This window comes from Alosa alosa, chromosome 23 (assembly GCF_017589495.1).
Source record: "Alosa alosa isolate M-15738 ecotype Scorff River chromosome 23, AALO_Geno_1.1, whole genome shotgun sequence".
In the NCBI taxonomy this organism is placed as follows: domain Eukaryota; kingdom Metazoa; phylum Chordata; class Actinopteri; order Clupeiformes; family Clupeidae; genus Alosa; species Alosa alosa.
The window spans coordinates 15,684,488-15,708,408 of NC_063211.1; the positions used below are offsets into that span (position 1 = coordinate 15,684,488).

The 23,921-nt window shown below is 42.1% G+C and overlaps 3 protein-coding genes across 11 annotated transcripts; 1 reads left to right on the forward strand and 2 right to left on the reverse strand.

The window, feature by feature from the left end:
- Positions 1-535: 535 nt before the first annotated feature.
- LOC125288143 (ankyrin repeat domain-containing protein SOWAHC-like) lies at positions 536-3,364 on the reverse strand. The gene has a single exon (XM_048234259.1). It carries the CDS (start codon positions 3,202-3,204, stop codon positions 1,897-1,899), a length of 1,308 nt encoding a protein of 435 aa, XP_048090216.1. The 5' UTR covers positions 3,205-3,364; the 3' UTR covers positions 536-1,896.
- Positions 3,365-4,392: 1,028 nt separating this feature from the next.
- Positions 4,393-11,886, forward strand: septin10 (septin 10). 7 transcript variants are annotated; one of them, XM_048235332.1, is made up of 10 exons: positions 4,393-4,542; positions 5,490-5,607; positions 6,050-6,245; positions 6,523-6,709; positions 7,934-8,095; positions 8,340-8,436; positions 8,766-8,934; positions 9,267-9,399; positions 10,032-10,236; positions 10,525-11,886. In XM_048235332.1, exons 1-9 carry the CDS (start codon positions 4,513-4,515, stop codon positions 10,218-10,220), a joined length of 1,281 nt encoding a protein of 426 aa, XP_048091289.1. In that variant the 5' UTR covers positions 4,393-4,512; the 3' UTR covers positions 10,221-10,236; positions 10,525-11,886. The 7 variants fall into 7 exon arrangements, with proteins under 7 accessions (XP_048091289.1, XP_048091287.1, XP_048091290.1 ...); XM_048235330.1 differs by having other exon boundaries at positions 10,032-10,216; XM_048235333.1 differs by having other exon boundaries at positions 5,493-5,607.
- A 145-nt stretch (positions 11,887-12,031) lies between these two features.
- cep70 (centrosomal protein 70) lies at positions 12,032-22,361 on the reverse strand. 3 transcript variants are annotated; one of them, XM_048234938.1, is made up of 18 exons: positions 21,928-22,361; positions 21,547-21,594; positions 21,326-21,425; positions 20,990-21,113; positions 19,838-20,018; positions 19,124-19,299; positions 18,603-18,662; positions 18,362-18,482; positions 17,403-17,491; positions 16,985-17,062; positions 16,385-16,472; positions 16,125-16,220; positions 15,548-15,712; positions 15,160-15,309; positions 14,189-14,357; positions 13,729-13,843; positions 13,513-13,592; positions 12,032-12,139 (listed from the first exon to the last, which is right to left on the reverse strand). In XM_048234938.1, exons 1-18 carry the CDS (start codon positions 21,934-21,936, stop codon positions 12,078-12,080), a joined length of 1,911 nt encoding a protein of 636 aa, XP_048090895.1. In that variant the 5' UTR covers positions 21,937-22,361; the 3' UTR covers positions 12,032-12,077. The 3 variants fall into 3 exon arrangements, with proteins under 3 accessions (XP_048090895.1, XP_048090894.1, XP_048090896.1); XM_048234937.1 differs by lacking the exon at positions 21,928-22,361 and having other exon boundaries at positions 21,547-21,627; XM_048234939.1 differs by lacking the exon at positions 21,547-21,594 and having other exon boundaries at positions 12,033-12,139.
- Positions 22,362-23,921: the final 1,560 nt, after the last annotated feature.

A 23,921-nucleotide genomic window follows, 5' to 3' on the forward strand; every position in this document is an offset into this window, starting at 1 on the left:
TGCAGGAAATGAGTAAAAGAACACAATAAAAATGCAGGAATGAGAGCAAATCAACTGTGCTGTTAAAAGAAACAAATCAATTAAAATTCCAAAAGCGATTGTTGTGTCCAGTTTGCACGGGCAGTGTTTTTGATATAACAGGTCACATAAATAAAACTATAAAATACTGACCTTAATTGACATGTTATAAAAGTGATTTCAAAAAATATTTTTTTTAACCCCCCTCCATTTAGTGTAGTTTGTCCTTGGGTGTGCAGTGTAATATTAAATGGGGATAAAACATTCTTCCTGTGTTTTGACAAATCCCCTAGTACAGATCTTGCGGCAAACAGTAACAAAAAGTAAACAAATCAGTGGAAAGCACGCCACAATAAACAATTTGTAATTCCACGTGATGACGATATAGTAAATAACATTACGACTAACATCTAAGTACAAAACACCAAATATCATGGACTATGCCTTTAAGAACTGACATTCAGAATTCTGTGCCAGACAGCCACTCCCCACACCCTCCCCTCCCCCCGTCACCCCTACCCCTCAATTACTGAAAGCTTGACAATGCAGGCAGCATTTTTAATGAGAGAACTGCTAACATGGCGTTTCTAGGTCTGGGATGGGGTGGGGGTGTTGTTGACTGCATGGCTGCACAGTGCACTATGGGGCAGTGAGCGGGGGGTCTATAGGGACCTCCATGAGACAAACACAGCACAGCCATCTGATGGTGCTAGGATAGTGCGCTCAGTTCAACCCCATATGATTCTGCAGAGGTTTCCTTCCATTTCCCATCCCTCACCATCAGCAAGCTTTGGCTTGCCGGTGACATACCCGACAGAGAGTGAGGTGAGCAAACTTGCTGGGGCAACAACATCAGAAATGCCATGAACTTGTCACGGAACACGTGTAATAATGAAAGAGAAGTCTTGCAAAACAGCCTACAGCTACCCGATCAGGACTGAGAACTGAGAAATGCAGCCCTTGAGCAGAAAAGTGCCCAGTGAGATTAATACCCAGCGTAGGCAGATACTTTAAGTGCTGGTTTTAAATATACAGGCATAGAAAAGCAAGCAAAGCTATCAGATTGTTCTCTCATTGTGCCCACATACTGGATACTGATCGGAATGAGATATTGGTAGTGTTCTGATGTGTTGAATTTCAACATCAAATCAAATGTCATATAACACCTTTTAGCAATGTTAAAGCTGCCAAAATCTCTACATTATTCTTCTTATCAAGCATAGTAATTCATAGTGTCTTTCAATTCACACACCTCTCTATTTGCACATGTCTTGTGCAGTTGTTTGGAAGTAATTCAGTCTCTTATCAGTAGAGTAACCTAGTCTTATTACACTCAGCTTCATCCTGTCTGACATGCTGTGGCCTGCAGTGGTAACGTTCAGTAGAGGCCTGCAGTCCACCAGGGCTTTAAGTTTAGATTAAGACCTTGTTACAAAATACAGCGTGATTTAACACAACATGTGACCGTGTGACACTGAAATCCTTTGTCAGTGATCCAGGCTACTTAGCAGGTCCAATGGGGCCCTTTACATGTAAGCTTTGGTTATAAGCTCACCGACCAGGAAATGGTCCCTGCCAAAGAGATTTCAAATTTGCAAAAAATGTTGCACCACTATTCTGAAAGGTTCCAGATATTAAGGTTACTCCAAGTAGAAATTAATTCCCTGTAGGCTACTCTCATACAACTACAGCCTTTCATAGGCTTAGAGGGCTTTACTGTTAGACCTTTGTTGAAAGTTAAAGTACATTTCAAGTAGCCTAAAGCAATGATGAAAAAAGGACACAGTTAAGAAGTAGATTTGTTACATATACTACATTCTCAACCCACAGTGAGAATATGAGAGAATGTAAATAGGCTGGTTTTGATCTGTTATCGGCTCACCCAAACAGGCTTGACATGGGCCTGGTCCGAGGTGGACTTTTATGGTGAGCCAAATCGCTCAGCTGCCTGTCACTGAACGAGGTGCTGTGAACTATCTGTGTCCTGAAGCGGATCTTGTTCATCTTGGGTTTCAGCTTGCTCAGTGAGGACTTCCTGCGCAAAGGCTTTGCCCTGGCAGAGCTGGCACCGTCGTGGACATCCTCCTCACTGTGGTTAAGTAACTTCAGGGGCCTCAGGTTAGACTGGAGGACCTTTGACAGCCTCCATCGAGTGCCCTCACCATAGTCATTGTTCTCTGTGTCTGACTCCCCATGCCCCCCTGTAATCTCACATATTTCCCGAGCCACACTTTTGGGAAGGTACTGACAAGCTTTTTTCCCACTGTAGTCTCGGGCTTCCACATCTGCATCGTAAGCCCCTACAAGTAGCTTCACCACATCGACGTGATTGTGCATAGCTGCCAAGTGCAGGGGAGTGTAGCCAGCACTTGACCGGACATTGACGTTAATAGGCACCGCATGCTGCTTGGCATAGTTCACCAGCAGGGCCAAAAGCTCCTGCTTGCCAAGCTTAGCTGCCCAGTGGAGGCAGGTGAATCCCGTGACAAAGTCCTTCTTCGAGATTAGGGTTGGCTCGCAGACAAGAAGCCGGTGCAGGCTCTCCCACTCCCCGTCAGACGCACACATCATCCACTCATGTTCCATAGGGTCCAAGGAGACCGGGGTGTTCTCGTCATCTGTGATCGAGGACACCATAGAACCCGTCTCGCTATCGCTCCTTGAATCCTTGTGCCTTGTGGAGAGATAAACCGAGTTTCTAAGCACCATGCTGCGTCGTACCTGTGGAGAGCTGTTCATCATCAACTCAATAAAAATTTTACGGCTGCCTCGCGGGGTGTTGGTGTCACTCCCGGACATGCTTGTTGTGTCAAAATGCCCCTCGTCGCTTCCTTCCGATATGTTGGACCCCACACTGCGCTGGGACCCTCCAGATTTTCTCCTCCTCACGACACCTTTTATACTGTCCTCGTATGATTTCTCTGGCCCCTGTCCGTTCTGGGGCACCGCCTCAGAATACTTTTTTGAGTTATGCTCATCAAACGCATCGACTTCGGACAAAGTCTGATCGTGCTGTGGCAAACACACAGGTTGTGGAAGGCTGAACATGGTCCCATCGGAAGCGGCGGGCAGGGGAGACGCCTCAATCACGGCGATCTTTGGTATGCTCTGGTCGCTCGAGTGCTGTCTTTCATCGGACGGCTCGTCCATATTTTTCATAGGCGTACAGCTGCTCGTATTCCCCATTTTCGAAAGATTGTTAGATTCGGGAACTAGCAAGGCTGCCGAAGATGCATGCACTCCGCCAGAAGAGCTGTCTCGTGGCAGTTCCACTTCCCTGCTGTTGTCACTTCTGTAACCTGAGCCAGGTGGTATTTCTTGTTTTGCATCATCGTTTCCCGCAGATTCCAAAGAGCGCTCTGATGCCTTATTGCAGTCGCTGAGGTTTATCTGAGGTATGTTGTGGAGAGAGCTGCCAACGATTATTTTTTTTGGTGAGAGCATAATTTTCACCGTTAATTGTCTGCTCGCTCCTCTCATTGCCATTGTCTCCACACAGGGTGTTTTTATCCTGTCTAGAACCCCTGTATTTCTTTTTCAAACACACATATTTAGTCCCATTCTCGAGCTTCACAAATGCTACATTGTCCACGTGCATTTTAAAAGCATCCTTCATCATATCTTTGTTATTTGGATCTGACGTTAAAACAGCTTTGAAATGATCAATCAGTTCCAGGTTCTTCACTGTACCTCCTCTCTCCAGTAGGAACCTTAACACCGTTTCTTGCGTGCAATCGGTCGCCATTGGGGTTGTGTAGATAATAAGCTACTGTTAATCCTGAAAAACGTATGAGAGGTCTGGTCATTGCCTCTAAAAATGTTGTAAAATATCCTAAATTTGGGTGGCAGCCTGCGCACTACAACAACTAGGACATGGCATCAGGCGAGGTCCCCCTAATCACCCAGGTAAGAGCTTGGCAAAATCTGACAGCAGCTCGCAAGCTCGTGGGTTACTAATAAATAACAATCCACGCCCCCTAGCAACCACCTTGCTATAAGCCATCAAACGATGCAACTGAGACCTGGGGTTTGCCATTTTGGATCAAACCATTGTAAAGAACCATGGGGAAACAGTTCTTCGGTTGAACCAAAATGGCGTCAGTTTCACAAATGAACGCTATATACACTTCCGGAACAACCCCAGAGTTGGTTCATACCATTAAAATGAACTAGGTGAATAGTTTATTTTATGGAATACCTTCATGACCGTGAAAGGTATCATTCATATCACACTTAAGTAAATATGTATTATTGAAGTGTTCCATATTTTCATAAACTTGTGTGGTCACGTTACATTCGAAATATAAGATAATTTACCATAAGTGTGCCATCAAATCACCTAGTGAATCATCTCAACATGAAATAGCACTGCATTCCATTCGTGGTTGAAAGGAAAATTGTCCAAACTTTCTTTCGCTATCTATCTCGTTTGTTTGGATTTCGGTTATTTGTTTCAGGACTTTTCTTGATTGTAAGGAAATAAACACACTTAGCATGTCTTCATCCGACGTTGCACGACAAGGGGTACGTCTACAGGTTTTCATTCAATTTAAAAAAAAAAAAAATCTCAACGTAACACCGAGAGTCAGCTAGCAAGCAAACTTGCTAACTAGGGCGGCTTGGGCCTTATACAAATCATAGCCTACTGTGCTAACTGGCTAGCTAACTACCAACTTTATAGCTATGTGGCAAAGTTGTATCAATTGCGCCTTGTAGGCTACGTGTCACGTTAGTTTAACTGGTGTGATTAAACAAGTAAGCAACTTATATAGCCATCATATTGAGGATCTTCGTTAACGCTTTTAGATTTCAGTTGATATAGCTCTAGAATGTTTAATACTAAATCTTAATTATTCCAGGGCATCATCACAAATATTATATATATAGTTATATATGAAACTGGACAACCATAGGTTGCCAGGAAATCAGTGTCCCTTAAGCATTTCTGTGAACGGGTCTGAACAAGCTAGCCCATAACCTACACCAAATGTTGAGTGATTGTGTACATCCCAGCCATAAGTCCACTTGGACCCGAAGACCTTTCATTCAACTTGCGTTGGGCGTGGTTTTCCTAGAATCCCTATTGTTACGTTTTATCAATCAACGTTACATGAATAGTTTGCATGACATGTAATGCAATAGACCACCTTTACTAGTAGGGATGCGCAGAAATCAGCGTTCAACTCTTCCAAGAACGGCCCAGGCCGTACCAATTTGGGTAGAATGTCCCGAGGTATTTCAAGGCTAGGGCCTTGTCGTTTGCGTTAGTGGAAATAGTCTAATTTTAAGATTATAAATATGTACTAGCGGAGGTAAACATCTGAGAGTACTGACTGCTGTAGGAACATCCATTCATTTTTTTGAAAAGCATCACTCAGAGGGAGGGTTGCAGACTCCATGGTCTTGGTCTTGATAGTTTGCTTGTTTTTGTGTGTTGGTGGCTTGTGAACATCTCTCCTGTTCATCCTCAGCAGGACAAGAATGCTAGACCCCTGTCCTTGTCAGGACATGTTGGCTTTGATAGCCTACCCGATCAACTCGTCAACAAGTCCACCAATCAGGGGTTCTGCTTCAATATCCTCTGTATTGGTAAGTGAAATGGTCATGGGTCATGTGGGTTCTCATGCATTGTGGTCTGTGGGTGTATTAGTTGTTTGTTGAGATGTGTGTCCTTGCACCTACCACCAATCCCTTTCAAGAGAGTTCCATTATCAGCATCATAGTTAGCCCCACAAGGCTTCCGTTTTAACATTCCATATGTTATCTTAATGCAGAGGAAGTAGATTGGGAACCAAATAGAATGTTCAAGCATTGTTTTTGTTTACCTTGTTGAAAGGGTCTATAGCAATCGATTAATTGAAAGTTTTAGGGTTTGAATGCAAAACATAGCATTGATTTTTGTTTTGCTGTATCATACTGCAGTTCATTTGACAACGAGGTTGTCAGTTCTGCTATGAAATTCTCTGAGCAGTCTCTGAAATTGTGTGAAGTAAGCCAGTAACCAACCACCCATGTGTGTTGTCATACTCAGGTGAAACTGGTATCGGGAAGTCCACCCTGATGGACACGCTGTTCAACACAAACTTTGAGAACTTTGAGTCATCTCACTTTGAGCCCAAAGTCAAGTTGCGGGCCCAGACCTACGACCTGCAGGAGAGCAATGTGCGGTTAAAGCTCACCATCGTAAACACGGTGGGCTTTGGAGACCAGATGAACAAGCAGGAAAGGTAAGAAGATACAGTTACTTTATATCTACACCTTTAGAAAGGTTTGATTTATTATCAGGGCTGATTTATTATGAGAGTGTTTTGTCAACTGAAGTGCTGTACTGGTTACAGCTACTGGTCTACCCCTAGAACATCTACACTAATCGTAGTGCTGAAACTTCAGAGATTGCAACACCTGGTCCTACAAACGGAATATATTTTTTGGGTTTTCCCATCTGTCTATGCAGAGCTGTTATCACTGTGTATTGATTGACGTTCTGCTGTCCTTGTCTTGTAGTTATCAGCATGTGGTGGACTATATCGACACCCAGTTTGAGTCGTACTTGCAGGAGGAGCTGAAGATCAAGCGCTCGCTGCATAACTACCACGACTCACGCATCCACGCCTGCCTCTACTTCATCGCCCCGTCTGGCCATTCGCTCAAGTCCCTTGATCTCGTCACCATGAAGAAACTCGACAGCAAGGTCCGCTTGCACACCCTGATGTGTGTGTGTGTGTGTGTGTGTGTGATGTTCGCACGCACGTTGCACTCACATTTGGCTACTTAATATCACATAGCCTATGATTGCTTGCATGAATTCAGCATTGTTGACAGTATATCTAAAAGGCGTTGCACATGTCAACTTCTATCACATGCCGTAGATTACAGCTGCTCGATTATGATTATGCAGAAATGTAGCCATGGAGGTTTGGTTAGGTTAGAAGTCAGGAAGTAATGGAAAAATGGTTTAAGAGTATTTATTGTCATAAACGGGAAGAGCATTTAGCACATTCCACAAAGTATATGAAAATACTTGTCAAGGCCTTATTTATTGCTTTGTAGTAACCAAGCTCTGCAGTGGGGCCAAATTGCATAGTGCCTCAGCGTTTGGGTGACAAGACCTTCATGATTCACTGTTTTAAGGATAGATAAATATATTTTGTCCACTACATCTTTTTTTGTTTTTGTCAGTTTTACCTACACAACAAATGCAAGCAGTTTTTTAACCCTACATTTGACTTAGTTGACTTGGTTAGTGTGCTTTTGTGGTTGAGTATGCCACTCTTTGATCTACATAAATCATGTAAGCCTTGTAATCTTCCTGCCTCTCCGCTTTCTTCCCCCAAGGACCTTTTTGTTTGTTTATATTGTTCAAATATCATGTGAAATGGCAGTTTCCAGAGAGTTCTGAGGCCTTCTGAAAGCCTGTGTTGGTTTCATACGATGGTTAAGTGGGAGTTTCCTGCTCTGGGAGATCTTGGCGTGACAGGAGAGGACAAGCCTTAAAATAGCGGTGGCTTGACTCAGTGCAAGGGTAACCATGGGCTAGGCTGGGGTGTGACTGCTTCCAGAAGCCTTAGTTCATGTTTCACAATGGGTAGTTACTGAAACTTGTTTCAGAAAAGGGTTGGACCCAGACATGCATACAATGATAGAAGAGGGTAAAAAAGCAATTTCAAAGCTGTTTGTCATGGCAGTTTTTTTATGACAATTTTTAATGATCTGTTGCTGATGCTATGATATGGTCCCAGACCCAGTTTGGCCCTGTGTTCACATTGCACTTTGAAATGTATGATCTGTTGAAGGTTCTGTTTAAAGTGCATTCATCTTTGACATATGCCATTAATATTTGTTTCCTTGGGTCTCAATCTTGCTCATTGTTATGAATAACTTAATCCTTTCTGATGATGATTGCTGGTCTGTTCAGGTGAACATCATTCCTGTCATCGCCAAAGCAGACACCATCTCCAAGAGCGAACTGCACAAGTTCAAAATCAAGATCATGAGCGAGCTCGTCAGTAATGGGGTCCAGATTTACCAGTTCCCCGTCGACGACGAGACCGTGTCCAAGATCAACACAGCCATGAACGTGAGAGCCAAGCTCATGTTTATTTACCCAGCCAATGCTTCTCATTCTCCCTCTCCGCAGATGCCTCTGTTGTAGACATGAGAGCAACTAAGATGGTTTAAAGACATTATGAAGTATTGAGTTGAGAAAGATTTTGCAAGGAGATCGTAACTCTCTCTCTGTCTGGCCCTGATGACGGCCATAGTCTATGTTTATGCAACATCATAAAGTAGTATATTCGACCACTGCGTGTCTCTGTTACCAGGGCCACCTTCCATTCGCTGTGGTGGGAAGCACAGAGGAAGTGAAGATCGGCAATAAGATGGTGAAGGCAAGGCAATACCCATGGGGAGTGGTGCAAGGTATGCTTCACATAACACTGGGCTTAGGAAAGCCCCTACCAGGTCATAGCTTTTATATGTACTGAACCTGTCTTGATTGTCTAATAGAAAGTTGATGAATAGGCCTATGGCTAATGACTAATATGCCAGTTGTAATGGTTGGTTTAAATTATAATTTCCAAACGTTATATCTTCAATATATGAGTAGAATTTGTTTAGCATTCAAACTGACTTTTAACTTCCTTTTACAAGGGGCAAATACATAAAAGTTGATGTAGAAAACATAAAATGTTTCATTGTTTTACACATTATTTATAATGATCTGTGTTGCTGTTGTTGTGGTTCCTCAGTGGAGAACGAGAACCACTGTGACTTTGTGAAGCTGCGGGAGATGCTGATCTGTGTGAACATGGAGGACCTGCGGGAGCAGACACACACGCGCCACTATGAGCTCTACCGCCGCTGCAAGCTGGAGGAAATGGGCTTCAAGGACACCAACCCAGAGAGCAAGCCCGTCAGGTAGGTACCTAGAGAGCAACGCCCGTCAGGTAATGGTTAGGGGAGTAACACCCAAGTGGCGGCAACAAAAGTAGTCCTGAATCAAAATCGACACGGTGGCGTCGGCAGAGATCTGTGAAAGCGTCTCGAGTGCGTCACACTCATGTCGGCTAAGAGTTATAGAAAGTGAAAGCCTAAGCATTTAAGTGTCCCAAAAGTCTGCCAACAAACAGACAGGGGTAAAAACATATCCCTCCTTGGCAGAGGTAATGATTGGAGTAACCTATGTGCAAATGTAGTTGACCAAGTGTGTGTGTGTGTGTGTGTGTGTGTGTGTGTGTGTGTGTGTCCAGCCTGCAGGAGACATATGAGGCCAAGCGGCAGGAGTTCCTTGGGGAGCTTCAGCGGCGGGAGGAGGAGATGAGGCAGATGTTCGTCCAGCGAGTGAAGGAGAAGGAGATGGAGCTCAAGGAGGCCGAGAGAGATGTAAGGGGCCTGGAAATGAAACACACACACACACACACACACACACACAATTACACTCTCCAGTACACATGCATTTTCGAGAACTCAACAATATCAACAAATTAATTTTTAATGCCAATGTAGTTTGAATTCAACATGAATAAGACTCTAGGGTAATAAAGTCCCTCTTACTTTGTGAGAACATAGAGCCTCAGAGTATCCAATTGCAAACTATGCTTGGAGCTCAGTTCAAAAGTACTTGATAAAGTGTGAGGGTCTAAACCAGAGACTTTCTAATGAGGAGACAGTACTCAAAGAATCCTCCATAGAGATGTATGGGGTAAGTTCATAATGCCAATATGGCAGTCTACATATATCCCGCCCCTTCCTGTAATGTAAATAACCAACTGCATTTTTATCCTTTAGCGATTTGGGGGAGAGTAACCAACCTTATTTTTATTCTTTAGAGCGATTTGGGGGAGATATGTATATCGTTCAATTCAGATTTAAACACAGATTCGCCTGATGTGTGGGCATTCTTACATACACCTCCCCATTCTCCCCGAAATAACTGCCCATAAGTGCATTACCAAGATGGCCACCAAGTAGGGGGATTTTGTCTAAGCATCCTTTTTTATTGTCTTCATCTGCAGCTTCAGGGCAAGTTTGAGCAGCTGAAGCGTCTCCACCAAGACGAGAAGAGCAAGCTGGACGACAAGCGGAGGACCCTGGAAGACGAGATCAACACCTTCAACAAGAAGAAGGCCGCCGCCGAGCTCCTGCAGGGTCAGTCCTTCAACACCAACACCAACGCCAAGAAGGACAAGGACCGCAAGAAGTAAGCACCTCTTCACCTGGGTAAAGTATATGATTACCCAGCAGCAATGCATTAAAGTATCACTTTTAAATGAAATTTACAGGCACAGATTAGTGGTAGAAAAGTCTTTCATTTTATACTGTTTAATCTCACAACCACTATATTGGTCGTTCTAAATAAAATAAATACTAATGGTGGTCTTTATACTATGACCGTTTTCCTAAAATTAGATTTAAAAATAGCAATATCGCTTGCAGTATCACAATGTACTTAAGACAATAACAGTTACTCTTGAATATTAATAACGTGTTTTTTTTGCCTCTTCACAGCTCTGGATTCATGTGAACAATGCTGGAAGAATCACTTGCTGCACCACTATCATCTTCACAGTGAAGACCAGTAATAACAGCCCCTCATTTCTGACCCTTCTTTCATTGTCTTTCTTTGCACAGTGTCTGTTTATGATATGTATATATGTCCATCACCAGCTGGACTGAGTTAGTTTACACTACACGTCAGTAAGCACAGAGTGCATGAGTCCCTTTCTACACTGCCAAGACCGATGCGGAGCTAAAAGAGGCCAAGTTACCTTTGAACTCTAATCGCTTACTTTTGGGTCATTTTTAAGAGCATCGTAAGTGCGAAAATGACCCTGTGTTTGAGGTCCCAAAAACTCTCCAGTCAGTATCTGGCTGGAGATTGATATCCTGTATTAAGACTTTTCGTTTTCTACCAATACTGTTGTTCAGCAAGGCTGGATGGGTTCCCTCCCAGTGTACGCGTCAATAATGACTATCCCCTCAAGTTCCCTACAACATTATATCTATTGTTACATTTGTCATTTGAAACACTTATTGCATGTATTATTTTTTATATATATATATATATATATATATATATATTAAGGTGTGGTTCTGTGTTTGTATACTTTGTTCTGAATCACAGTGTAGGAGGACTTTGTGTCTTTATTGCATATCAGTGGTTTTCATTACACCAGCATCACTTGGGAAGGGGGAGCAGGTTTGGCAATCTCGGTCATTCAAGGTTAGTGTGGCTACAGGCCCAGCGAAAAGCTTATAAGCCACCATTCATAATATTTCTACATTTTTCATAACATTTATACCAGTGGCGACTGACCACTATGTTTTGATACATTTGGTTGACATTATAAGCACTGAATTGGAAGGAAACCCTGAAGTCAGACTATCTCTGTATGGTTCAGATTGCCCCATCTCCCCCAAGAGAGAGGCGAAGACTATTTTTTATTTGTATTTACTAGCACTATGCAATAAATAAATTCGTAAATATATATTAATGAAACCACAAATAATGTAAAATGTTGTATGCCAGGTACTGTTACTAATATGTGAGTGCCTTTTGAAAAATGCTTGAGTGTTACACATGGTATGGCTGCTGACACTTGACAAGAAGAATAGCTCACTTGAGAATACGTGTTGCCTTTTTGTAGTGGATGTTAGTGATAACGATCCTCTAGTCGGATTACCGGTGTAGTATAATTATCTTCACTGAAATGTTCACATGATGCCTGAATTCACTTTTTACAGTTTGTAACCACATGAAGCATTTTTTCTAGCATTTCTAGTATGTACTTTTTGCATTTATATTTATCTTAACTGTTTACATGGGGTTTACGAACACAAAAGCCAAAATAAAACTTTATATTAATGTGGTATTGCATTATTGAATAAGTTGAGTCTTGTCCACTTGCTTTACTAGTAAACACTTAAACTAAAAATATAAAACTAAATATATTGACACTAAATGAAGAAATCTCAGGTAGTAGCAGTGAAGTACAATGTACTTGTTAATATTTTATTTATAAATATACAAAACACACACACACACACACTAAAACAAACAATCAGGGGACCCTGGACTTCAGCACCCTCAGTGCAGGCACAATGTCATCTATCCTCTGGACATCTGAAATCACAAACACCAGTTCAGGGTTCAGTCATTCTGTATTACACCATATCAGCCAGGCAGATGTGCACAGAAACTTGTGGAACACCTGGTGAAAACTTTACAAAACACAAACAGGCATTCAACATTCAAAAAATAATAACACTGACATTTGAAGGCTCATTTAATAATAATAATAGAAAAAGTAATTTGTTAATTGTGTGTAGGAAAAACCCTCCATTTTGCTTAATGGCACCCTTAACAAGATTTGAGTCCCCCCCTGAGGGGTATTTCACAAAACCTAGATAAGGGATTAAGCTGGGATTTTTAGGTTATCCTGGATGAATTTAGCCTTGACTTGGTTTCACAAAAGAGATGGCACATAAGTTACCATGGGGATTTATTCTCTGCAGGCTAACAGCCAAGCTAAGTTAATTCTAATGGTAATTATGTCGTCTTATTGGTTCAGCTAGCTGTCATTCACATCAGACCTCCGTGCTAATTTTTAAGGAGCTTTATTCCATGTATAAACTATTTGCTAAATGTATTTGCTCGCAAAACAAAACAGATTGTCTGCCTACTACCATATATTTATTATTTTAATTGTGATAGCCTTATAATTATTAACAATAATTATTTTATTGATAGGCGTTTGATGAATGTACTGTAGTTGTACTGTAATGTACTGTAGTTGATTGGAAGTGGAGGTGCAAGTTCTCTGAGGTATTATTTGCGTGCCGAGACAAGAAAGCACTCACACGTGGGTGCATACGTAAATTTGCATTCAGTTGGTCTACCACGCCTACTCCCGCTTTTACAGAAATAGCCATCATTCCCCATTCCAAAAAAGAACTTTACTTCATTGTTAGTCTATATCAAAAGCAGTTGTTCTCTTTGTGTGAATGACGCTATTTTCCGCGTCTTTTTTATTCCAACCGTGGGCATTTTGGAGCAGAAACGAGAACGCGCACACATCCTGAATTACTTACACCTGGCTTGACATAGTTGCTCCTACTCATCTTGGATTGGCGTTAGCGAAACGAGTTTAGCTAGGATGACCAGACAACGCTATCAAAACTCGCTTTATCACTTATCTTGGATGTAATTCTGCCTTTATTAAATACCGCTCAGGTTGAGAAGCACAATAATAAACAAACTAAATATGTGTCTTTTACAACAATGTATGGACATAACTGATATAATATAGAGGGAATGCACCAACGGCAGTCTGTAGAACAAGATCTCTGAATTCCTGTAGCATAGCAGCTCTTTTGCATTTTGATTCTTTTTTTGGAAAACCATAAAGTTGCTAGGTCAGTAATCACCTACAGAGGCCGCTCAAATAACAGCCAAGTTGTGTAGCATTAAAACAAGAAAACGTTGAGGTGTTTTACCAAGTGTCTGCAGCAGCTCCAGCACTAGGGAGTGGAAAGTCGGAAAGAACTCCTCATGCTCCTTCAGCCTTAAAATAATACTGAAAGAAGAAAATAAACAAAACAGCATGTCTATTCTCCTTCCACTGTACTTCCATATCTCACCACCAGATGGCAAAGTGGATCATAAAACTAGTACCACCCTAATACAACATCTCTGCAGCAGTTACACGGTACCTGTCGATGTCGTTCGTTTCTAGCAGGCTGTGTACTTGTTGAGTGGTGAAGTCTTCAGTAGGGGAGGCTATTCTGGCCACCTGGTTGACCACCTCGCTGGACGGGGCTTTTTCATCTGCCAACAGGAAATACCCAAAGTCAGAGTCTTACACAGCAGAGATCCAACTCCAGATAGTGGTGAACTCTGGCTGATCCAGATATTTTCATCAATAAGCTGGTAGAGTTGAGTAGAGAAGGTTTTTTTTTTTACAATTATACATTTCAGTATGTGTGCTGATAAGTATTAAACCCATAACCCATTAAACCCATACCATAAGAGTATTAAACCCATGACGTTAAGCTGCACAGGATAAAAGTTGAAATATATGAATGTGACTGGTGATTCGGTTCTAAGCTCTACTATTTTTTGATGGAGGAAGCTACAGTAAAAAGGTTCAATGTTAGAACAGTTAGCGCCGACCAAGGTCCAGGACATCCCGGAGGTTCCTCATGGCGTTGGTCATCTCGCCCAGTCGTGTGTAGACCTCGTTCATGCGAGGGTACACACCCCTCAGGGAGTGGACGTCAAACAGCTTCTGGAAGTGGGCAACCATGGACTGCAGTGTGTTCTTCGTGGGACTGCAGAGCACCTGTAGGAACCAATCACCACCAGAGATGTTACCTCAGGTTTCTTCAGTCCATCAAGAATTCTCTTTGCACGAAAGGCTCTAAATGCGGCCACTTTGTTTCCGGTGGAGCCAGGTGTGTTTGAACCTGACACTACTGTTAATGTAATTAGTGTCTACACAGACCCGGTTGGGTGTTGCAACTAGTAAATCAGCACGTGACAAAAAAAGAAGGATTTATGCGAGTTAAAATTGTTAATATTGGGCAAACAAGATATTCGGAGTATCGGAGTGAAGATGTTAGGAGCAGAATATAACAAGATGCAGTTACAACACAGTTGATACTCCACCGGAACAAAGGGGCCGCACTGAGAGCCTTTTGTGCAAAGAGCCCATTAGGAGAATGGTTCACCCTCATTCAAAGTGTTGTATTACTTGACATTGCCATGTGTGTTAAGTAGACCAGCTCCTAAAACTATCAGCTACACTAATGTTTTTATCAAAAGCAACTTACAAACGAGAGATCACATATTGTGCATGTGATATAATATAAATGTAATGCATTTATACCCTCCATATGCTGTCACTTATAAGGAAAAAACCTTTGCTAAATAACAGTGAAACTGACAGTCCCACCGATCTAAACAACATGGTAGTTACCAAAAGGAAAACTGTAATAGGTTATATGTAAGTAGCATATACTGTATACATGTAAAATATTGTATATGTAAAACATTCTTTTTTATATAGTCTGTAAGCTGCAATGGTCAAAAGTTTCTGCCAAATCCCATAACCAAACAAAGTTGGAGCTGGTGTGGTGACTGGCCTTGTCTGCAGGAGCCGTCTCCTCCAGCAGAGTGTCCACCAGCAGTTGCAGGTCCTCCACCTTCACCCCCTCTGCAGCGGGCCTGTGCTCTTCACACACCTGCCACGGCAGCAGGCGCTTCACCAGTTTCGTCAAAGAGTGGTGCAGTTCCTGCATACGCATACACACACACACACACACACACACACACACATGTACATACAGATAAACGCATACAGGCACACCACATGTCCAAAAAGAATGGGTTCTATTTATGACATGGCACACGATACAATATAAGATAAGCTATAACACATTACTAATATCGGATTATTTTTTCATAGTTAAATAAGGGTACCCATCCCTCCCCTCTCTTCGGTCGGCACCATGTTGTAGCCCACCTGCTTACCTTGAGAGATGCCAGCTGCTCCCGCCAAACCTCCAGAGTGGGCAGGATGCCCTGGAGCTCCCCAGGCAGGAAGGCCTGGTCTAGGGGCTGTCTGCTGGGTCTTTGCCTCAGGAGCTGCAACGGTGCCCTGGGACTGGCCAGCAGAGCACTCACATCATGGAGGACCTACAAGAAGCCATAAATCACTAATTGTTAAAACACTGACGATACTTCATTTCTTGGTGCCAGTTATTGTTTTGTTCATGCAGTGTTTCCTATTTCTCTTAGTTTTGGAGTTTCCTCGTAGTTTGTTTGTATGCATATTATTCCTCAAACGTTTTAAAACAGAAGTGCAAAATAAAACTAGCTATAGTATTACAATAGAACACAGTCAACAAGTAGATAGATGGATAGAAACTTTATCAATCCTGAGGGAAGTTTACAGTATTACACTAGTACAGTCAACTGATGGACTGATATTTTATTAATCCCGATGGAGGATTTAGGGGGGATTTACAGGGACAGTAGAGACAAGTGGAGTGAGTGTGTATAAAGTTTTGGTCATCTGTGCATTGTGATAAACGAGAGAAACTCCCACCTTCTCCAGATGAGTTGAGTTTGCTTCTCTAGGCCTGGATTTCAGTGCAGGTAACAGGTGATTCACATCGTGCACCCCCAGCTCCACACAGGCAGACTGCAATCACAGCATTTGGCCCAGTCAACAACCATACAACTACACTTACCGTATATATACACACACCTATAGAGTAAATATATACTAAAAGTGTATTGTCACACACACACACACACACACACACACACACCAAAAACTCTGAATCTTAAGCAAATGTTGCTCACCTTGAGGAGAGCACGGCAGGCCGAGGCCTGCATGTGGTCGATGTTCTCGACCTCTGTGGTCTCTTCAGTCTTAGGCTCCTGAGCAGACCTGCAGACGAGTGTGCGCCCGTGCACACGCGTGCACACACACACACACACACACACACAGAGTCGAAGAAAAGATCATGCTTCATATGATTTTACGCTTATTATTAAAGCTAATTGCCGTAATTTTCCAACTATTAGCCGCTATTACCGTATTTTCTGGACTATAAGTCGCACCGGAGTACAAGTCGCACCAGTCAAAAAATGTGTCATGAAGAGGAAAAAAACATATACATAAATATATGTTGCACCTGAGTCGCAGGACCAGCCAAACTATGAAAAAAAAGTGTGACTTATAGTCCGGAAAATACGGTATACATTGACTTTGCTACATTTCTTCAGCTATGAGGTTAATACACTGGGGCAATTAATATGGTATTAATATAGTTTTGTTTTTTTAACTTGCATAAAACACTGTCCTGTGTTTAAATACACAATGTGGCTAATACACACAGGGAATTACTGTGTGGTCACACTTTGTGAAGGGAAGGACATGATTGAATATGAAGTCCCTACTTGAGGTTAGTCTGCTGGATGATCCGATCCATCCTCCTCAGCTGCTGCTTGTAGGACTTCAGCTCCTTCACCGTGGGCCTGGATAGAAACACAGAGAGGTCTCCGTCACACAGGAGGTGGATGATAGTCCATACAGCAGCTAGTAACTCAGGTAGGATCCTGATCCCATCCTGTTGTAGGTTTTATAACCCAAGTATAACTGAGCTGGAAGATCACAGCGATACTATGTGAACAGACAACACAAGTGGGGGTGTGGTGAAGCAGCGCTGGCATCGCCGCCTGAGACACAGTCAGCCCCGACTCGAAACCCCAACCTGACGCTGTGAACCCCTGATGCTTTGTATAGAGGCGTGTGCTAAATCCAACTGACTTTACTTTACTCTTTACAACAGGCCCAGTCTAATGAGTCACTATCCACCTTGAGTCCAGGTCCTGCTTCAGCTGCTGGATCTCCCTCCTCAGCTCCTCCCGATGGGCCTTAGTGTCCCTCAGCTGCTCCTGGTACGACTGCAGGAGAAAGGACAGGGGAACGAAGACCTGTTCACCTATAGCTTTATATAATACAGTATATACAAACGTGAAGTAGTCGCCCGAACTCTCTCTCTCTCCTTAAAACACTACAGTATAAATGCCAAGGCCCCATGGCCCCATCAATAATGTTTTTTGATCCATGCAATGGTTCAATAAAAGGGGTTTCAAACGTCAGTCTCTCTCTCTCTCTAAATGTGACAGCCCAATCCTGCTCCTTGTAAGTATGAGCTCAATCGATTTGATTTAATTAAATTAATAGCAAATAACCACTATTTCATTTCTGATTAGGGATGTAACGGTATGAAAATTTAACCTCACGATTATAGTGACCAAAATGATCACGTTTTCGGTATTATCGCAATATTTTTAAAAGCTGGAACTCATTTTCATCTGGGGGTGCTCATAGAGGGGGTGCTGAGGGAGGGTAAAACAATTGTAGATGTGATTCTTTTATTCTGGTGCATTTTAAGGTGGTCTATTGTTACTGGAGAAGGGCATATTTTCATTCACATTCATAGGCATACATCCTGACTGCACAAACAAACTTGCCTGAGCTGAGCCTTCTTAATTCATAGCATAACATTACCGTGGCATTGTGTGTTGTCCCGTTCACTCTTTCCTTGGTCATGTTTAATTGGCTTTGTGCCACGTGGTTTACCATTATACCGGTAATCGTTACATCCCTACTTCTGATAAGGTGTATGAAACCTGCACTAAAATAGTCTTTGTAAACCCAATCTAGCCCAGTAAGTTTGGGCTGAACCCTGGTCAAAGCTACATGCTTGTCTACAAGTTGAGAAGTTCAGTTAAGATGGCATTTACACAGGTGTACAGTCAGTGGCACACCTTGAGTAAGGCTTTGTGGTTTGTAGAATTGTCTGAGGCTTTGTGGTTTGTAGAGTTGTCTGAGGAGGTTCGCTCAGGCTGCCCATTTGAGGTGTCACTCTCTCCAGGCTCCCTAAGGGTCCTGGGTGAGGACAAAAGGGACAAACATGAGTGGGAAAAGACCCAGAGACCAAGAAAAGATACTATTAAACGAAAAGGGGACTGAATAATTTATATTTCATGTGTCTCTGTGCAGACATACTTGAGTTCATTCCGCATTTGTTCCATTTGGGACTCATAGACATCAATGACGTCAAGAATCCTACAAGGCAAAACATTTAAGAAAGAGTTAAGAGTAAACTAAAGTACAATTCAACTCAAATTAAATATATAATTACACAGTGCAATAGCTGTTGATGACAAAAAAACATTCCTGAATCATTCTGATTTTGTAATAATGACCAATGATTTATAATGTATTTGAAATATACTACAAGAACATCCAAGGGGTTCTCTACTCATTGCTGGTCTTTGGGGTCCAGTCAGTGGGGGAGCGCTGTGTACTCAAATTTAAATTCAAATTCAAAATGCTTTATTGGCATGACAAGGTATTGCCAAAGCAGTTATTATTATACAATAAATCTTGACATACACACATACATACATATCAACAGATTTTCACAAGAATAAAATAAAATAAAATAAAATGCAGTATATGATAGTGTGTGTGTGTGTGTGTGTGTGTGTGTGTGTGTGTGTGTGTGTTTGTTTGTCCGTACTCACTGCTGGTCAGTGGGGGAGTGTGTTCTGGCGGTCCTCTTGTGGATCTGCTGGAAGGCCTGGTTCTGGCGGCCCACCCTGCGCTCCTCCTCCTTCACAGCGTAGTAGAGCTTCCTCTGGAGCTGTTCCACCTGTCGTTCCTCCAGGGACAGCTTCTGCTCCAGAGCTTCACATCGACTCTGGTGGTCAGTCCATGCAGAGGTGAAGCACACACACACACACACACACACACACACACACACAACCATTTACCATGGATTTACCTCATACTTTATGTAAAGAATTGTCATTGTATCCACATACTAGTGTGCAGCAGCGTCTGTTCAAGGGCATAACAGAGACCACATGACTAACATCAACATTTTTTTTATAATTATTTGTATTGCTTTATTTTATTTACTTTTTAATATGCACGTATAATATTTGCAGAAGACTATGTTTAAGGAGATCTAGCCAAATGGTATCCCACTGCACACATGTATGACATAGTAACGTCAAAATCTATGCGCCATTGGCTTGGTATGTTGGTGAAAACAAATGCCAGAGTATTACATGGGACATTTCAAGATCCCTGAACATACTGGTGTACTGATGACCCAGACAACAACAAATAAGCCACAGGGTGACTTCTCAGAAAGCATGTGAACTAGTAAAGCACCTGACTCCTCGCTAAATGAAGAGTGCATGACTTGTAGGGTGTGGTGTGTGGTCGGCTACCTCGGCCTCCGTCTTGTGCTGCTGCAGCTGCTGGAAGACGCTGTGCTGCTGGGAGGCTTTACTGATGTAACGGTCCTCCAGGTCCTGCACCTTGCCCTTCACGCCGTCCAGAACCCCCTCCAGCTCCAAGGCCCGCTGGGAATGCCGTGCTGCACGGCTCTGGTGCTGCTGGACCTCCTCTCTGTCAGGTCAAGCACGATTTAAGTCAGGTCAAGCACGATTTAAGTCAGTATCAAGCACGATTTAAGTCAGGTCAAGCACGATTTGAGTCAGCATCAAGTGCGATTTAAGTCAGGTCAAGCACGATTTGAGTCAGCATCAAGCGCGATTTAAGTCAGGTCAAGCACATTTTAAGTCAGTATTGAGCATGATTGAAGTCAGTATCGAGCACAAGTCGCATATAAATTCCAACCTATGACAAACAAAGATGTAAACATAGTGATGTGAATTTGGAAGGACAATAGTCATAAATAACTATATGCTAATATTATGTATTAATTCTATAATATGTAGATACATTATGACACTACATTTACAAAACATAATGGGCAAACAATGAATGAATCCTGAAACTTTTTAAAAGCTCTTTATCCTGCAAATGCTGTTATTTGCATAGGTTGGTTCAAGTCTCAATTGCCCTACAAAGCTGACTCCATCAGGTGACACTGTGACAGGTAAAGTGAGTGGGGAAATGCGTATCAGTATGCAGCCCTGGGCAAAGGGCCGTTGACAGGACAGGTGCTGGGCACTGGTCACACCTGAGGGCACATTAACCCTGAGTCCACTCAGTTTATATGTGTGCAACGCATGCACATGCAAGGGCACTATCAGGTGACACCAGGTGTTAAGCAGCACAGGACGCCGGGCCTGAGAGGACCTACATTATTGAGCAGAGTAGGATATCAGTATAGAGGAGAATATGCATTTAGATGAAGGTATTACTGCTGATCAGGTTACGCAAGATAAAATGACAACGTTGAAGTAGGCAATAAGACTACATTAATATCTACAACAATTAAGGCTGTGAACTTAACTATACTATAATTTAAATCTAATCACATACAACTATAATAGGTTATTTAAAAAAAAAAAAAAAACTTCCCTGAAGTTGTAGTAAAGGCTAGTTTACATAAGAAGATGAGAAAATTTTACTTGAGCTGGCTATTGGACTGGATGAGCTCCTGAATAAGGGCCTGTCTCCTGTCCGAGTCGGCCAGCATGGTCCGCAACATGGTCCGGATGTCACCAGCCGCTTTCTTCTCCAGAAGAACCAAATCTAGATTGGATTGAACCATAGGGTTACACAACACTCTTCGAAATCAAAGAGAATATGCAACATGTACATGACATTGCATGCAATATCTAAACATTTTTCATAGGAAATGTACTATTGGGCATACAAACGGTGAAGGCACAAACTGTCACGCCTAAGCATGTGTGTGCAATAGAGGGAGAGATAGTCTAATTTCTGATAACAGAATGAGATACCTGACAGGTTCTTATTCTCCACAGGATCAGCAAACTGAACCGGTTTAAAGCCATGACGCTGCAGGAGCTTATTAATGTCATCCCACTCTGATAGTTCCCGCTATAATTCAAAAAAGAGAAGAGTACACCAACAATGTACGTGATTCAGTTTCAAATGCAAATGATAACTGTTACAACATGAGAAAAGCCAATATAAATTCTGTTCTTGACTTCATTTCTACCTGAAACTGGCTGTATGTCCACAAATACAGGTAAGTCCTGTCCCTGGTCTGAAATATAGAATTATGGCTCGTAAAATCCATCTCCTCTTTCAAACTATATCAACGTTAACGTCACAGAAAAAACAAAACATGTTTTTTTTTTATCCCAGCACAAAATACTACCAGGACTGCCAAATGAAACGGTCTATGGAATAGACCAACTCTACCTGTCTGGGCTTTCCCTCAGCTGTGACAACCCACAAACCCAGATCCCTCAAGTATGCAGAGGTATCCAGTTTCAAGGTAGCTCAGCCAACGTTAATAGCTAGCATAGAACAAATGAGTCAATCCATCCGTCTGTTGTTGGGTTTGTAAAAGCCGCTGTATGTATGCCAGCCTTACCTCCTCCATTTCTCCTCTGCGACGACGAAGGCAGTGGCGTGTGTCTGTCAGTCTGACCTACCAATACCCACACCAGCCGTCAGAGGATGACGAAGTATTGAATTAACTAACTTAAACTAACTCACTGTTGTCTAATTTTATGCATCCACGAGAAGCCAGGTACGTTGACTAACTTGATATGATGACTGATCTCATGGGTAACAACAGCTATCAGATAGCAGCGTTGCAATAAGTTAGCTTGCAGGGTAGTCAACTGAACTAATAACTTTGCTCTTAGCTTATTCGTAACGCCAACCCTGTTTCTTTTCGAACAACCGTGTAAGCTCCAACCATACATTGAAGTTTAGTATAATGTTAATGTGTAGTTATACTGTACTTAACTGTATTTAATTGTATAATTCGCGCTCCCTGATTCAAATTCACTTTACACGACAATAACTATCAACATCCGGTCAACAGTCATAATTTTGTGTAGTAAACTTCCGGTAAAGAAATACCATGGAGTTTTGTCTCCACTAGATGGCAACATATGATATAGGCCTACACATAGAATTTAGGTTTCTGCAAAGATTGTTAAGGATACAATCTTTGGTTTCTGTTGGAAGAAACCAAAGTGAGAGCTGCGATTATAAGAAATGTACTTTTTTGTTGAAATAACAGTTCTTATCCCAATCTGTGAATTAGTGAAACACGTTCAGCACAGTGAACACACAGTGATTACATTCATGTGGATCATTCATGAACAGTATTTCCCCCTCTGTTGGAGAAGTTGTGCACCATGCTATTTCAAACTGGAAAAAGCAACGATAAAGCACATGGATTTGTTTGCAAGCTAGCGAAACTGTTAGCATAAGTTCGGCAGAACAATGTGGATGTTACACGGTAAGAAACACGAGTACTTTAAAACTAGTTTCTTGTTTCTTCTCTTAGTAGTCCCAATGTTGCAAGGTTGGTTTTCCGCCTGAGGACGCTATGGGGAGCGGGAAAAGTCACTATTTTCACCGGAACAGGTCATTTAACCATTAAAATGTATGTATATAGACTGTATATACAGTCTATGATTCAAATGATTTAAGGAACAGTATGATCGTGGCCAAAACTAGTACTGCAATCACTTTCAAATGACTGTAGAGCGGTGTATCCCCTCGCCCTCCCCCCTGACTGGCAGAGCAACCCGGATGCCAAGACACTACTGACTTCGTGATTAGTATCAGGCCAAAACACAACATGACAACATCAACATCATTGAGGGCTGCAACTTCACTTTTTAAATGACAATATCCTGGCCGGACTACACTGTTGTCAGTAGGCCTAGTATTTGAAATGCACATGATTTTTAAATGTCTAGCGACATATCAGGGCCATTTTATGATTAATTGAAATACATTTTTTACATACGGTTCCTTTAAATTGAAATAGTTGCCAAGTTCTCATTTAATAGGCTATAATGTACAGTGTGCAATATGTGATGTATAGCCTTACTGCAATATTCAGAACTTTCATGAAGATGTAGCTGGGCCTATGGATAAGGGGTGTAGGGGCGGAAGGCTGGAAGTGGCTTTTTTGCTGTCTTATTGTTTAAGTGTGAAGTTGTCCCAACTGAAGGTCAAAAAGTTAAAAAAAAAAACCTAGCTCTGCTCACACACAAACGGGATGCTTATTTGCAAATGGGTGGATGGTAGGGTGAGGAGGAGGTCCCTATAGACATATCAGAATATTGTAAATTTTGATGTTGATTGGCATATTCAGTATGCCACTTCTGGTATGACATAGCGTGACGTGGCGTGCCTCGGGAGACTGAAAGATTTGACCCCTATATTGGAGACCAATATTTCAGTTGGCCTAGTTTTTTACTACTGTTTTACTAATGTCCACAGCCTAATGTTTTACTACTGTTTTACTGCTACACTCTTTTTCATGCTATATTAGCACACATGACCAATGGCTTCTGCTACAATACGGAATGGCTGTAACCCTATTACCTCAACCTATTC